Here is a 16,997-nt window from a genome sequence, read left to right as displayed (position 1 = left end):
ACATATTGGATTTAATCAGTAGCAGTACTCCGGCGATGGTATCCGATTTCCACGTGGAAACTGTAGAATTTCACAGCACAGAAGGAAGCTACTCAGCCCAACACTAACTCCACAGCTCCCAAAGAACTATCCCCATTGGCCTATCCCCTTAATTCTTGATTTTATTTCAGATTGAAATGCATGATGGACTCTATTCCTGCCACTGTTTCTGGTGGGAACATTAATTGTAAATCCATCACTGGTGAAGTACCTTGGGCATTTCTGTACATTACATCACTGGTCCTGTATAAAGTTGTAATAGATTACTGGTGATTCATAAAGTCCAAAGACACATTTAGTCCTCGTTAGAACTTTTATTTGAATAATCATACATCTATGTAACATTCACAATATTATACAGCCTGAACCGTTAAGACTGCTAATCTGTTAAATATTATAAATAGGAGGTTTGTACAGTTTACAGGAAATCAGTTGGAGGCTAAGGATGAGTGGGGTCAAATACAAAAAAGTAAGAAAAATACTTCCCTCATTTCATAAAAAATTTATACAAAATATTCCCAGTTAGATAAAATTGTCCCCATCTCTTTACTAAACAGATTAGACGCATAACAAATTGACAAAAATACATAGATGGTCTAAAAAACCACAGGAAAGTTATATCCCAGCATTGAACTCTGCTGACTCAGAACTACCAAAAAAGTAGTGATGTGGGGGGGGGGGGGGAAATCTCCATTAAAATAAGATAATGGTAAAAACTAATTCTGCATACAATTAATGTGATTTGTCAGTCATTTACATTTAAAAAATTACAATTTAAAATGAGAATTCCTGAATACATTTTGCGTTTTTGCCCTGAATGCTTGAACCTTTTCAGTATTAAGGAAATATTTTCTTCTGATTAAAAGTTTTTGGCAGTCCCAGTTTTGTTTTGGGAAAAGCAGAGCCAAGAAACAATGTGCTCATTCCACAGGAAGCTTATTAAAACTGCCAAGTCATTGTGCTTGACAAGTGAAAATGCTTTTGAAGGGTGCAGAGATGCAACAAATACTTTGATTATTGCTTTTGATCCAGTGGTCAACAGTGAATGGATTCTAGATTTGAATTTTAAGCGTATTAGATGCAACTAATAGGCTGGCACTAAAAGAAAAGTTTGTTATTTCTTGATATGCTTTTCCATACAGGAACTCAAACCATTTCTATCATTTTTAATGAGGGACGATTAGTCATGCTGTAAAGGTTTATATTGAAACAGACTGAAGTCTGTTCTGTTACAAAAGCTTTAACAGTCAGCCAGTATGTTGGTCTAATAGAAAAGTTGTTCTGGGAATTTAGGCTATCCAAAAACTTCCCTACGTGGGAATGCTATTTTTAAAAAGCAAAATTAAAATAATTTTTTCATGGCAGTCACTAAATTAACTATTGCAAAGCCATTTATAGTCAATGCAGATGGCAGTGCTGCTTAGGTTAAAGTCTGAATCAAGGTTTTCCAGTCATCTAGAGTGTCCATTTTACTGATTTTGTTTATTATTGAGTCAAGGTCAAACAAACTAGAGATCAATTGAGCTATCAATTTTTGACTTAACTGTAAAATATTAACTAAGGAAAAATAATTGGGCTCATGATCTACAGTCTCATTCATCTCAATGTTGAATATTGCTTTGCAAAAAGTATAGGCTGTAAAACAATTACAACATAAAATAACACATCAAGCAGCATGATAAAGAGCACTGAAGTCAGCAGGGTCTCTTAAGATACAGGTAGTGTTAATAGATAGATACATTACCCTCATACCACCAAAAATGAGAAAACTTTACAGCAGCATACCTACAAGTTTAAATTTTCAAAGCACTCAAATATTCTTTTCCTCTCAGGGAACGAACAGCAACTTTGAGAAAGGTTTCACTTGTTCCACAGAAATTTCAGTACACATTTAGTTAGTTTCATAATTCGGTTTTCCATAGGAAAAAGGGGCAGTCTGCTATTAAATAGGAAACGGAAATAATTGGAAGTTGCTAAGTTTAAAAGAGAAATAAAGCAACATTATTACTAATGAGGTCACTATAAGATGTGCAAGTATTGTGGTATGAGGTTCACAAAATACATTTGTTTGTCTTCAGTCGCAGGTAACATTTGTTCAATTGCAACTGTCTGAAGTGGTGCATTTCAGTTTTTATAAAGTGGAATCAGTTTAGAAGGTTGGCTCCTAAAGTGATATCTTAGCTAAAGGTATTTGGTAACAATCAAGGTTGAGTTATAAAACGTTTTCTTTCCAAAATAATGTGAAGCACAATTCTCTGAAAGATCCATAATGTAAAAAGTGATTGCAATTTTATTATCTTGCTTTCATATTTACCAATACCCTTTTTTACTCACGTCAAATATTTCGGAGTGAAAATAAATTGGACTCCAACCTCCTTAACAAGGTTTCTGTCAAGCACAACATTGAATTAACCAAGAAATATAAAGTTTTATTCCGAATGCTCTATATATTTTTAAAAAGTGATAAAAAGGAGAGAAGGTTTATAGCGTTATCATTGTTCCATCTTCTCGCATGTTTCCATGGCCTGAACTTTTGCTGGGACTGTCAGTGTGTGTGTTCAAAGAGTTTAATGAGCCTTTGTATTTGCTTTCTTTGTTGTCTAGCAATGGGCTGTTCAGAGAGATGTTATGCTGCAGCTTTTTGGTTAGGTCTCCATTCACATAATTGGGGAATACAGTTTTTGGAATGTATGCCGGAATATCATTTTCAATTATTATATCACCTTCATCTTCACTCTCTCCTTCTGCTGTACTGTAGTGGTTATAGTTTGAAGTAGCTGTCATGGTGTACTGACTTGGTGTACTGTCCGTTGACACACCAGAACTACCAGAAGCTCTGCTGCTGCGAATAACATTATTTCGTTGATTTGCTGGCTTCACCGTGATGATCAAATTGTGACTGTTGGCCACCATCATATCAGTCACCTGGTCCAGAGACTTGCCAGCAACGTCAATTCCATTTACCTCTAGTATTTCATCATTCACAGCGAGCAGGCCTGTGCTCTCTGCTAAGCCACCCCGGACAAGTCGGGAGATGAAGATTCCTGGAACTTTCTCCACTCCTTGAGGGGTGACCCGTACACTCACCCCATCACGAATATAGAATCCAAGTGGTTTGTCAGAGCCATGTTTGTGAAGACGAACTCTGCGATGAGTTTCTGGAAGGATGTCTACATCAATAATAGAAGAGATTTGTCGGAAATCCTGAGGCATTCCAATCAAGATGTGAGGCTTTGACTTGTGATGGACAGGGCGCAGGACATGGAGACCTTTCTTCTTGCGCAGAAGAGAATTGGTTCCGAATGCTCCACAGTCACCTTCAGCTGCAGAAAGAGGAATAGATTTGATTACTTTACAACATCAGAAATAACATTTTGAGCTTACACAGAACAGAGTTAAGAGTGAGGTAGTTTTATCAAAACACAAGTGCTATGATCCTAGTTGATGCTATAACTGGATGGGAAGATTCTAGAATGGAACCCTGGCTCATTTTTAAAAAGGCATGGCGAAACAGTATCACACGACCGCTAATTAGTTTTAACAAGAAAAAAAAAGACGGAAAGATCGGATTAGGATGCAATAAGTTTCACTTCCCCTTCCTTTACCGTAGATTAAAAAGTAGCCACAACAGTCTCAGTAACACATCCCTTTGATCACAGCTATCTGGTGTTTTAAATACATTCTCCACTCAATCTCACTGTGGATTTCTCCTCAGAATCACCCCAGAAGATTGTCGCTTGAGCTTCTAATTGCTCTCCCAAAAAAACACGCTTTAAAATCTTCTTTCATAATAATGTTTTCCATTAGCGGTTTGCATTCTGAACTTCACTCCAGGTTTTCCAAATGACATTATCCAGTATCCAAGCTTTACCTCTTCCCCTTTAGGATTTGTCTTGATTGTTGTACAAACTTCCCACAGTTACTTTAAGTATCGAGTCCCAGACTCTTTTAAGATGACATCAAACTTTTGATTTACTTCCTGAAGTCGGGGTTCCCATTTTAAATCTGGTTACTGCAACTGTCCCTTTAACTCCAAACTCTGTTTGCTATCTCCCTTGAATTCCCCTGAACAATACCTTGGTCTTCTTCAGACCTGCTTTATCTCCCAATTCCCTGGCTATCTGTACTGTATCTGGTTCTTTGGGAAGTCTACCTCTGCATCTCCCTCATCCTGTCCAATCTTTGAGAGATGTTCACTCCCCAGTGTCCCGTCTCAACTGCCAACAAATTTAGCTAAACGAAGAACAAAAAACCTGTCTACCTTCAAAGGTCTTCATTTGCTAAGCAACCACTGTTAGTTTATTTACTTTTCACAATAGAAACAGTCGGAACAGAGGAAGGTTCTACCCAAACTCCATCAACATATCTCCTGCCCCACCAGAGGTGCAAACACCCTGGACCACTGCTACCGCTCCATTCCCCGACCACACTTTGGCAAATCCGACCATAAGTCGGTATTCCTACTTCCGGCTTACAAACAGCAACTCACGCATGCTGAGCCAGTCAAGAAAACAATGCAGTGCTGGTCCGAGGCATCGGAGGACATCCTCCGCGACTGATTGGAGTCTGTGGACTGGTCCATATTCAAGGACGCAGCAGCTAACCTGGAGAGGTACGCAATCACCGCAAGTGTGTCGAGGACGGTGTACCAAAGAAGACAATACGGGTGTTCCCCAATCGGAAACCCTGGCTCAACCAAAAGGTTCACTCCCTGTTGAAGTTTCGGACTGAGGCATTCAAGTCTGATGACCTTGACCTATATAAGAAATCCAGGTACGACGTACGTAAAGTCATCAGGGATGCAAAAAGACAATACCACATCAAACTAGAGTCCCAGGCCAATGACACTAACCCATGGCAGGGCCTACACAAGATCACAGGCTACTAAGCAAGACCAGGCGGAATATCTGGGGCTGGAGCATCCCTACCCGATGATCTGAAAAAGTTCTATGCCCGCTTTGAGCAGTCAGTGCCACCTGCCCCAATAGCCCTGGACACACCCATATCCACTATTACAGCCTCACGAGTAAAATGAAAGTGAATCCGCGGAAAGCGACGGGCCCCGACGGAGTCCCTGGGCGACCACTCAGAGCTTGCGCAGACCAGCTGGCGAGTGTATTTGCAGATATCCTCAATACCTATCCCCTCCGTTCGGAGGTCCACAACTCCTTCAAGAAGACCACCATAATACCAGTACCAAAGAAGAACAAGGTAGCCTGCCTCAACGACTACCGGCCGGTGGCCCTGACGTCTATTATCATGAAATGCTTCAAGCGGCTAGTCATGAGACAGATCAACGCCAACCACCCGGACGGTCTTGATCCACTGCAGTTTGCCTATCACCACAATCGTCCACAGCAGATGCCATCTCCCTGGTTCTACGATAAACACTCGAACACCTCAACAACAAGGACACCTACGTAAGACTGCTGTTCATAGACGACAGCTCCGCCTTCAACACCATTATCCCGACAAGCCTAATAACCAAACTCTGCAATCTTGGACTTGACTCCTCCCTGTGCAGCTGGATCCTTGACTTCTTCACCAACAGATCGCAATCTGTCAGGATAGGCAACAGCACCTCCTCCACAATAGTCCTCAACACTGGGCCCCGCAAGGATGTGTGCTCAGGCCTCTACTGTACTCCCTATACACACTTGACTGTGTGTCAAAATTTAACTCCAACTCAATCTATAAGTTTGCGGATGATACGACTGTCGTGGGCCATATCTCAAACAACAACGAATCAAAATACAGAAGGGAGATAAATCACTTGGTTACATGGTGTAACGAAAACAACCTCTCTCTTATTGTCGGAAAGACCAAGGAACTGATCATCGACTTCAGGAAGCGTAGCATTACACACTGCTGCATCAATGGCTCTGAAGTGGAGATGGTCGATAGCTTTAAGTTCCTGGGGGTCACCATCGCCAACAGTCTGTCCTGGTCCACTCACATTGATGCAACCGTCAAGAAAGCCCAACAACGTCTCTACTTCCTATGGAAGCTAAAGAAATTCAGCATGTCTGCATCGACACTCACCAACTTCTACAGATGTGCGATAGAGAGCATCCTATCCGGCTGCATCACAGCTTGGTATGGCAACTGCTCGGTCCAAGATCGCAAGAAACTGCAGAGTGTGGTGAACTCAGCCCAACACATCACACAAGCTTACCACCCCCACATTGATTCTGTATACACCTCCCGCTGCCTCAGGAAGGCAGACAGCATTATCAGAGACCCCTCCCATCAGGCAGAAGGTACAGAAGTCTAAAGACCTGCACATCCAGACAAAGGAACAGCTTCTTCCCCACTGCTACAAGACTCCTCAATGACTCCCCCTCGGACTGATCTGTTCACTGTAGGAACACTGTTTAAGACGCCCTATGCTGCTCTTGCTCATGTATTTGCTTCGTTTGGTCCCTTGTTCCGCACTGTCACCAATCTCAGTTTGTCGATGTGTCATTTGTCAATGTTGATTATTCTTTTTGTCTACTATGTACGTACTGTGTACATTTCCTTGGCCACGGAAAAATACTTTTCACTATACTTCGGTATACGTGACAATAAATCAAATCAAATTGAAGCCAACAGCCATACATACAAACACCTTTTCCAGCATGAACCAAATAATAGGTTTTACCTTTCCAGGCACAGAAACATTAAATTAAACCCACTTAAAACTATATCTTATTTCTAATGATTACCAATACAAATATAAATCCCTAAAAGTACCTTTGTTTTCCTAATACTAGATCTGGATCCTGTTTTCCGAATAGATCCGGAGTGGATTTGACAAGAGTGGGAACTGGGAGAATGTTTCCTCTGGTGGAAGAGACTAGAACTAGGGAACACAGTTTAAAGATAAAGAGATGTCTCTTTTTGGACAGATGAGGAGAAATGTTTTCGGAGGGTTTGTTAGTATGTGGAATTCTCTTCTCCCAAAAGCGGTGGAGGCTGCGTCACTAAACTTATTCAAGGCAGAGTTAGATATATTTCTGATTGAAGAGAGTCAAGGGTTATGGGGGCACAGACAGGAAAGTAAAGTTGGAACTACAACCAGATCTTATTGAATGGCGGAGCAGGCCAAATGGCCTACCCCTGCCTTAAATATCTATGATGCTTTCCCCCCTCCATAGGTTATAGAACTGCTCCCGATCATTCTCTCAGTTAATATTGCTTCAAACGGTGGGGCAGTGGTTAGCACTGATGCCTCCCGGCTCCGAGAATCCAGGTTCGATCCCGGCCCCGGGTCACTGCCTGTGTGGAGTTTGCATATTCTCCCGTGTCTGCGTGGGTCTCACCCCCACAACCCAAAGATGTGCAGGGTAGGTGGATTGGCCAAACTAAAATGCCCTTAAATCGGAAAAAAATTAATTGGTACTCTAATTTATTTTTAAAATAAAATAACATTGCTTCAAATTCAAGTGTCCAAAGTATCCTTAAAGTGAGTTCCGTAGTTACATTATACAGTAAGGTACTTTTTTTTTTTTTAAACTCTTCAAAACCTAGTTAAATGCCCAAATTGAATGATATGTAACTGTACAGATTGATCACTAGTTGAGATTCATTTGCTACAATCATTTATCATCTTGATAAATAAATATAGAAAAATAGACTGGAGAGAAGGCATAATTCACTCCAAAAACCTTCAAACGTCTCCACCAATTAGCCCTCAGGGCATTCTGAAACACCTGCTCCCATTAAAAGGAATATAGCCATTCGAAGAGGTACTAACCTTCTCTCCGAAGAACAGGAAGGTAATGCGGGTAGGAAACAATGACAAAAAAAACTTTGTGGCTGACAATACATTGATGAAATGACTGCTCATTTGTACAATCCTTCTATACTCACCTCCATTCTCTTAACTGATCAAATATTTTCTACAGCAAATATTCTCTCGTGCTAATCTTTACATTAACTGTAATTTAGATTGCATACAAATGGTACAATTGAATGAAACACTAAAAAGATTATATTAGGGATGAAATTAAACAACTTTTCCACCATGGTTTTTTTTGCTGCCCCCCCCCCCGTGGAATTCACAGTGGTAGTTATGAATTGTACATTGCAGCTAATCTATCCTTAGATGAGTGCATAGTACTACACTGTTCTGGTGGCCCTTTTGACTGACCTGAAAATCAATTCTAACTGGATTTAAGTGATAGGCAACCCCTGGGACTTCAACCCTTGGCCACTTGAGCTGATAAAATATTGCTGCAACTGCTAGTCTACCAGACCACTTCAAGAGATTAACTTTTCCTTGTGACAAAATAGGCTTTATGGTCAGTTTATGTTAATGTAAATTCTGGCAACTTAGAAGTAATATATTCTCATGTTGGGCCAATCCAATTAATGTTTTAGATGGTAAATTGAAAATATAAAAATAAATCAATATGGAACCATCTTGTGGGTAAGGGAAGAGAATGGAGTGTATCCGGTCAATTGATTTCTCGTCAATCCATTAAATTATTAGTCTATAACACGGTGATCGGTGATTCTACTTTATTTATTCCTGGAAGAAAGATCTAGTTTTCTCCCCCTTTTTCCCCAAAACATGCATTTTGAATTGAATATTAAATTCACATGCCATCAAATTCCGTATTTGAAATGTGAAAAGGCATTTCTTCCAGTCTACAGCTCACTAACAGCATAACTGGACACGCTGCTTAGTGACAGATGGATTTGGGTTCATTTAAACCTCCTGTAACAATGGCCACATGTTCCTTCAGATTTAATATACTACAGAACGTTAAATAAAATGTTCAAGCATATGATATTTAAATTCCTATTTAGATTGCTAACAATTACTAAACCAAAACATCAAATGCATTCACTTCTTCCCCCCCAAATGTAGAGTTAATTTTTAAAATTTCAAATCAGTTGTTTTCAGATATTTGAAATCATGGGCTCAATTTAACAGAAATGAAACAGAATAGTGTTGAGCACGTTTAGCCAGGGTGTTTCCCGGCACTTGCAGCGGTGAGAGACAATGCTATCGAATCGGACGCTGCTTCATTTCAGGACCTTCGCGAGGAACGTCCTGCCTAGGCCGCACTCAGCTCTGCTCGTCAGTGCAGGAAGAGATCAGGAGCCATTTAAAAATGGCACCCCAATCTGAAGTTATAGTATCTTTGGAGCATATTGATAAGGTGGAGTAGAACTACCTTGGATAAATTCGGTTTTGGCCACAAATTCTCCTGGGTTTGTTTAATGTACAAATTCCCGAAAGCCAAATCTGCATGACCTCCTGAATACTTTCCGCTAAGCAGGGGCACTAGACAGATTTGCCCCCTTTCTCCATTGCTCTTTGCGATGGCCATTGAGTCCCAGAGTCCGCAGCGCTCTGCTTCAGAGAGACAGAGGATTGGGAGGATTAGCCCTCCCAAATCTCCTGTTTTATACTGGGCTGCCAACATACAGGCTAAGTGACCTGAAGATTGGAGGCAGGGTCTTGTGCTACAGCCTCATCCCTACATGCCATAATTACCGCACATGCCTTTTCCCAGGTAGATCTTTCCTTGAACCCTGTGGTGATTTCCTCCCTCAAAATTTGAAGCAGTTTTGACAGCACTTCAAATCTTCTCACTGTCCCCTCATGCCCCGATATGTGACAACCACCTCTTTGCGCCTTCAAGCTTGGGCCCATCGTTCAGGTGCTGGAGAATGGGAGGTTTGGTACACTGGGGATTTATTCCTAGATGGAGCTTTTGCCAGCCTTGGAATGCTCTCTGCCCAACCTTTTGCTTTTTTTCCCCCAAATTTGGGATTTCTCACGCAAGTTTTTTCCTTCCTTCCCCCTAGCCCCACCTCCTTCCCTGCTGGAAAAGGTACTGGCCTTGGCACAGCAGGGGAGAGTGTAAATTTCAAATCTGCGCAGCCTCATTCTATCTTCAGATCCTGTCCCTTTGAATAGAGTACATGAGAAATGAGTGGAGGGCTGTTCACATATCTCAGCTAACCACACACGTGTTTTAGTCTTGTGGTAAGCTTGCTGGATACTGGGCCTCCTCTTTCGACTAAAATCCAAGATTTTGCAGATAATCCTAGAATCTTGCCCGCCGGTTGCAATATGTGGGGTTTCGGAGTCCCAGTCTTTCTACTCAGGAGTGAAGGTGGATGTTCCATTCGCCTTTTCGCTTACTTATTAGCCAGGAGATAAATATTACTCAACTGGAGATCTCCCTTGCCACCCAAGGCATCTGTCTGGATGGAAGATTTGATAACGGTTTTGCATCTGTAAAGTCAAGTATAGCATCAGAGGCTCGGTGGAAAGGTTCTGAGATGGCAGCCATTCATTTCTTTCTTTTAGGATCTGGACACGGTAGGGGGGGGGGGGGGGGAGAAGAGTTAGTGGGGGGTAGGTTAGTAATAGGAGTTCCTGGTTCCATTGCACTCTTAACTGCCTCCCTCTTGTTGTTTCGGGTGTTTGTTTTTTAGTTTGTGTATATTTTTGGCTATATGTATATCACTATTTATATTTGATAATTCAATAAATGTTTTTTTTTTTTTAAATAAATGGCACCCCGAACTCTAGACCCCCACCATGGTCTCATTAGTCCAGTACTCTGTCTTCCTGTTATTCCTTCCAAAATGAATCACCTCACACTTTTCTGCATTAAACTCCATTTGCCACACCTCAGCCCAGCGCTGCAGCTTATCTATGTCCCTCTGTAACTTCCGTCCGCACTGTCCACAGCTCCACTGACTTTAATGTCATCTGCAAATTTACTCATCCATCCTTCTACCCCCTCCTCCAGGTCATTTATAGAAATGACAAACAGCACTGGTCCCAAAACAGATCCTTGTGGTACACCACTAGTAACTGGACTCCAGTCTGAACATTTCCCATCAACCACCACCCTTTGTCTTCTTCCAGCTAGCCAATTTCTGATCCAAACTGCTAAATCACCCTGAATCCCATGCCTCCGTATTTTCTGCAGTAGCCTACCATGGGGAACCTTATTAAACGCTTTACTGAAATCCATATACACCACATCAACTGCTTTACCCTCATCCACCTCTTTGGTCACCTTCTCAAAGAACTCAATAAGGTTTGTGAGGCACGACCTACCCTTCACAAAACCGTGTTGACTATCTCTAATCAAATCATTCCTTTCCAGATGATTATATATCCTATCTCTTATAAACCTTTCCAAGACGTAGCATTCACCCTCTGCAGAGCCTCGCACCACACCCAGTCCTCCAATTCCTCCTTCACTTGGCTGTAACCCCCTCCACCGATACTGCATCCTCTGCCATAATCCTTCCATATGAAAGCGTCAAAACCCTCTCCAGCAACAAGGATAACAGCACCACAGGGAATGTTGGAAAGACCTTTTTCGCGAAATTGAGAACCTGTAGATACCCAAATGTATCCACCGCCACCCAAATTTCTCCGACAACTCCTCCAAGCTCGCAAATCACCCCATAAAAACAAATCACTCATCTCTTCCACTACCCTATGAAAAGCCTTCTCGGCATCCGATGTCACAATAATCTTCCACTCCCTCCCTTCCGACAGGGCAACACCACATTTAAAAGTCGCCTACCCTTCTCACACCCCATCTGATCCTCCCCAATAACCTGAGGGAGGTACTCCTCCAACCTCAGCGCTAGAAGCTTGGCCAACATCTTAGCATCCACATGTAATAAGGCCATCAGGCAGTATGACCCACACGCCACCAGGTCCTTACCCTTTCTCAACAGAAGCGAGATGGGGCCGCGCAATGTTTAGCACTGCTGCCTCACAGCACCGAGGACCCAGGTTCGATCCTGGCCCCGCGTCACTGTACGTGTGGAGTTTGCACATTCTCCCAGTGTCTGCATAGTCTCACCCCCATAACCCCAAAAAATGCAGACCAGGTAGCTTGGCCACGCTAAATTGCCCCTTAATTGGAAAATGAATTGGGTACTTTAAATTTAAAAAAACAGAAACGAGATGCATGCTTGCATCAATGTCCCCGAAAGAGATCCCCGCACTACCGAATCTTCAAATATCTCCACCAATAATGGTACCAGCTGCCCAGCCAAAGTTTAATAAAATTCCACCGGGAACCCATCCGGCACCGGTGCCTTGCCAGTCTGCATTCGCCCAATAGCTGTCCGGACCTCCTCCAGCCCCAACAGCTGCTCCATCCTTTCCCGATCCTCCACCATAAGACACGCCAACCCCTCCAGAATCTATGTCAGACTCCTCCCCAGGCAGCTCCAACTTAGAGATTCTTATAGAGTGCCTCAAATGCCCCCTTAACTTTATCCGGCACAGACACTAGTCCACCACCCGAACCTGAACAATCCCTCAGAAGACCACCGGTCTCCTTAACTGACAAGCCAAAAGACGGCTTGCCTTCTCTTTTTTTTTTTAAATATAGACGACTTGCCTTCTCTCCATATTCGTACATTAACCCCCTTGACTGGCGCACCGCCTTACAATAGATAAAAGGTCAAACTGCATCTGCCGCTTGTTCCTACTAGCCAGGAGTTCTGGAGTAGGATTACTTGAATACCTACCATCTACCTCCAAGATCTCATTCACCACCCTTTGGCATTCCTCTCTGGCCTCCCTATCCATCTGAGCCTTATTCAAGATTATTTCCCCTCTCTCTACCGCCTTCAGGGCCTCCCACAAGAGAGAGGGCAAAACCTTCCCATTTTTGTTAATCACCCTTGCCAGCTTTACACAAAATCCCAAATCCGCCAACAGCCCCACATCCAAACTCCACGCCGGCTGCTGAACCAGTCCTGTCTCCGAAATCATATCTACCAGGTGCGGAGCATGATCAGAAATAACTCATGGAATATTCTGCTTTCCTCACCCCTGGCAGCAGAGACCCTCCCCATCATGAAATGTCAATATGCAAATACACATTACGAAAACGAGAATTCCCTACTCAGCCCAGCCCCACCTAATGGATAGTACAAAGAATAACCCCAGCAATCTACCCCTCCCCCTTCCCTATCCCAGAAATCCCCCAGCTACTTCCTCTCAAACCAACACCTTTTTCCTCCATCCCCTCCCACCATTCTCACTGTCTAAGCTCATCAAAATCTGCTTAAACAGGTCCAGCAAGCCACAGCCCCCTCACCTCACTCCTGTTCACTAGCCAATTCGCAAGGTAGCCCGCCCCCACCAGAGCCCATTTCAAATAACAAGAAACCAAAACCCAAACCACTAAACCCAAGAGCTGAAACTTCCCATCCCCCTCCTCCAACCCTGAAACTGCCACACATCCCTCCCCTTCCCCCAAGCCACATACTCCCTCAAAGCCAGAAATAACAAAGAAATACACACAAATGTCAATTAACAATTCTGTACAAGAAAGGGAAGTGGAAAAGAGAGATGAGAAAGAACCCACACAACATTCCCATACAAACCTGTCCCGACCACCAGCAAAGTCCCATTCAAACCACCTCAGTTCCGTCCAAGTCCTTGAGCTTTAATGAAAGCCTCTACTTCCTCCGCTGTCTCGAAGAAATGGTCTTTGGAATTATGTGTAACTCTCAACCTCGCCGGGTACACCATACCAAAACACACGTCACTCTTGTAAGTGACAATTTTGCCCTGTTAAAGGGCACATGCCTCCTTGCCAATTCTGCCGCGACATGCTGATATATAAGAATACAATTGCCTTCCCACCACACCTGATTCTCCGTGGTCCACTTCAGGACTCTCTTTGTCCGATAGCTATGAAAACATAGCATCATCCCTGGTGGTGGGTGGGTCATTCGCAAGTGGTTTCGCCCGGAGCAACTGGTGGACCCGATCCAGCTCGATGGGATGGAGGGAGGGGGAAGAGACCTGGGGCGTCATTCTCCACCGGCGGGAGTCTCCGTTTTGCCGGCGCCCGGGGGTTTCCCGACGGCGTGGGGCTGCCCCACAATGGGAAACCCCATTGGCCGGCCGGTCGGGGCAGAAATGTGACGGGGCGGGTAGGAGAATTTCGCCCCGGTCCTGCTCCCCGCCAACTTCATAAACATCGCCGCCAAATACTCATTTGGCATTGGGTCCTCCACTCCCTCGAGTAACTCCACGATCCCGAGGTTCTGCCACCTCACCTTATTCTCCAGTGCGAATTCTGGCCCCAGTGGTTATGCCGCCAGTTTCTTCCAATTCACACCGGCCGCGTGCTGGCCAATTTGCATGTCCTGAATCTCAGAACAAATAGCGCCCCGTTTGCGAATTGCACGTTATTCAGTTCTTGCAGTAACACTTGGTCTCCCAAGAATTCAGCCCCTTTTATTCTATGTAGCTAAAGATCACATGTGGTGTAAATAGGAGGTACTTGGATTTAAAGCTAAAACAAAATTCTTCAGGAAGTCCATGGATATGAGCATACTTTTATTCTGCAGGAACATGCTTCCTAATGCCAGATAATTGTAATATTCTATGACTTTGGGCAAGATTATCTCCAATAGCAGCAGAAGTCGATGTCTGGCAGGAAAAGCGGTGTTGAGGCCGCCGACAGCACTGGATTTTTTCACCATGGTGCTGAAATTTGATTCTCCCACTCCGCCATCAGTTCAGCAAATCAATGATCCGGGTGCCATTTTTAAAGGCTCCCATTCACACAGAGCAAACTAGGAAACGTTCACCCAGGTGGGATGTGCTGCTTTTGATTGTAATGAGTTTGTGTTGTGTAACACTACTTCAGAATGGTCTAGCCCTACCCTAGTTGAGTTACAGATGTCCTTACAATAGACAATTTTTTAAAAAAGTGTGTAAGCTGGCATATTTAAGACATAATGGGATGTTTCCTACTTCAGTTCAGTTTATCTTGCAAAATTGAGTGAGGATATGTTTATGTTGAGATGAACACTAGCTGCAGCTTTGAGCAAGAAACAAAAATCACCTTCACTAACTTGATATACATTTTAAAAGGTCTTTCAATATCACTCTGAAAATAGAATAAAAATAACAGGATCCCTAAAGCTATATTTTCATATTTCAAAAGTGGCAGTAGCCTGAAGGATAGTTGGCCACAGCCACAAGATGTTAATTATAGATCGCATATGCGTTAAGGCAAGCTGCCACATTTGAGGATGGAAAATAACATTTGTGTTTTAATTCTCTAGAACAGTGCAGAACCAAACCAGTTATTATGGGGGAACGAATAAAAGGGGTAAAATGCAAGTCTGGTTCATGTGTATTATAACACTGCAAATTGAATGTGTGGGCTGGGGGTGGGAGAAAGAGGCCAAATGGTGCACATGACCAGTTAAGCAATATTCTGTATGAAGATTATTGCACTTCTGCAAGGCTATAGGGAATCCAATTTCTGCAGAATTTTGTAGCATCCAGGTGATAATTTTTAGGATTAAAGCAAAATTTATTTTAAATAATGCAACTCATTTGCCCAGTAGATCATTATTGATAAAAATAGGCTTTTTCTAAAAAAAAAAAAAAAAAAATTTTTATAAATTAAGTACCCAATTATTTTTTTCCCCAATTATGGGGCAATTTAGGAAGGCCAATCCACCTCATCTGCACATCTTTGGGTTGTGGGGCGAGACCCACGCAGACATGGGGAGAATCTGCGAACTCCACACGGAAAGTGACCCAGTAATTGAATAAACTTAATATTGCTAATAACTTTGCTCTATTCTAGGCAGACTGGTTCCTCCCATGTTAAAAAAAAAATGAAATTCAAAAGTATTTTAAATTTAAAAATACTTGCCCTCTAGCAGGCCTGAATTTTTTTTTGGAAAGGAAAATATCCTAGGGCACTGAACAAAATAAAACTATTTTCTTAGTGCTTCAATGCACTTTTTAAAAATCGGTGCCCTAAACTGCTTGTATATTGTGCTGAATCCCATGCTAGCAGTATCAGCATCCAATGCACACCTCTGATGTAGTCAGCTGCAACCAAAAGATAAATTGGCTAGAATCTGCCAAGCACAGAATCCTGGAAAGGTTCAAGCTGGCTGCACTAAAGCCACATTTCAGGAACAAGTGTGACAATCTTTGGTTTTTGGTGCAATATAGAAACTGCTCTCAATTTGTGTATTCAGTGCTTTATTATAGCTCAAAGTAGCTGAATTGATGAGCAAGTAGTCCTCTTATTTAGTACCATGTTTCAGGCAGACTTGTCTTGTTAATTGGATTCTTGCTGAGATGTAACAATAAGAATTTTAAACAGCAGCAATCATTAATTACTAATGTTCCTACAGTCTAACTTTTATCCTTGTGCACTTTCACCAGCTGGTCCAGGCTGCAATATTGCAAAAGCAAGATGCCATCTAGTTGCTTCACCTGATGTATGTTTATAAATTTGCCCAAATGATCAATCTGCATCAGTTTGGCAGTTGGTATTACCTGTGAGCAGCTCAACTGATTATTTTTATTTCACTTGGACCAATTAAATAATACTATATTGTGTGCTGTCAAGAGAGGTTTCTTTATATAGAGTTTCCAATACTGCTTTTGGAAGAAATGAATGAAAACCTGGGGCAGGATTTTCCTGTCTCCAACGCTGAAATCGGGTTCGGCTGGAGAATCCACGTTAACATCGGAACTGGGGGCGCCGCCACTTTTGCAATGCACCGCCCCCTCCAAACCTGCTGTTTGGAAAGGGGAACAAGAGCATCAATAACAAGTCTTATACCAGTAAGAATACCATGTGCTGGGCGACACAGTTGAAAAGGGGTTTCTGATTTTACTTGGATTTTGTTATTGAATTGGAACAGTTAAGGGGGAATTCATTCAGGGTTATACACAGATTACTGTAGCTGTGTGGGGTTTTGTTTGTAGTAGTGTCCAACCCGCTAATAAGATTCAAATCCATGCAAATGACAATTTTGCATGGGCCGCAAACTTCACTAACAGCGCAAGCAGGGGACTGGAGCATGGTATAGGAATCAGCACCGGGCACAACTATTTTTTCTGCCAGATCACAATTCGCTGCCGGCGCGAGAAGTGGAGAATTCAGCCCAGAATGTTTGTTCTGTTGCTGATAAAT

The 16,997-nt window shown here is 42.7% G+C and overlaps 1 protein-coding gene across 1 annotated transcript in view; it reads right to left on the bottom strand.

Moving 5' to 3' along the window:
* Window positions 1–333: 333 nt before the first annotated feature.
* The window catches only part of pard6a (par-6 family cell polarity regulator alpha), a 136,040-nt gene continuing 119,376 nt past the window's right edge, over window positions 334–16,997 (bottom strand). The window contains exon 3 of the mRNA XM_072518326.1: window positions 334–3,362. Within this exon, the coding sequence (XP_072374427.1) occupies window positions 2,521–3,362 (842 nt within the window). The 3' untranslated portion in view covers window positions 334–2,520. The remainder of the gene's footprint in view (window positions 3,363–16,997) is intronic.

This window comes from Scyliorhinus torazame, chromosome 10, assembly GCF_047496885.1.
Source record: "Scyliorhinus torazame isolate Kashiwa2021f chromosome 10, sScyTor2.1, whole genome shotgun sequence".
In the NCBI taxonomy this organism is placed as follows: Eukaryota; Metazoa; Chordata; class Chondrichthyes; order Carcharhiniformes; family Scyliorhinidae; genus Scyliorhinus; species Scyliorhinus torazame.
The sequence above is the reverse complement of the archived record's forward strand: the minus strand, read 5'-3'. Positions and strand labels throughout refer to the sequence as shown.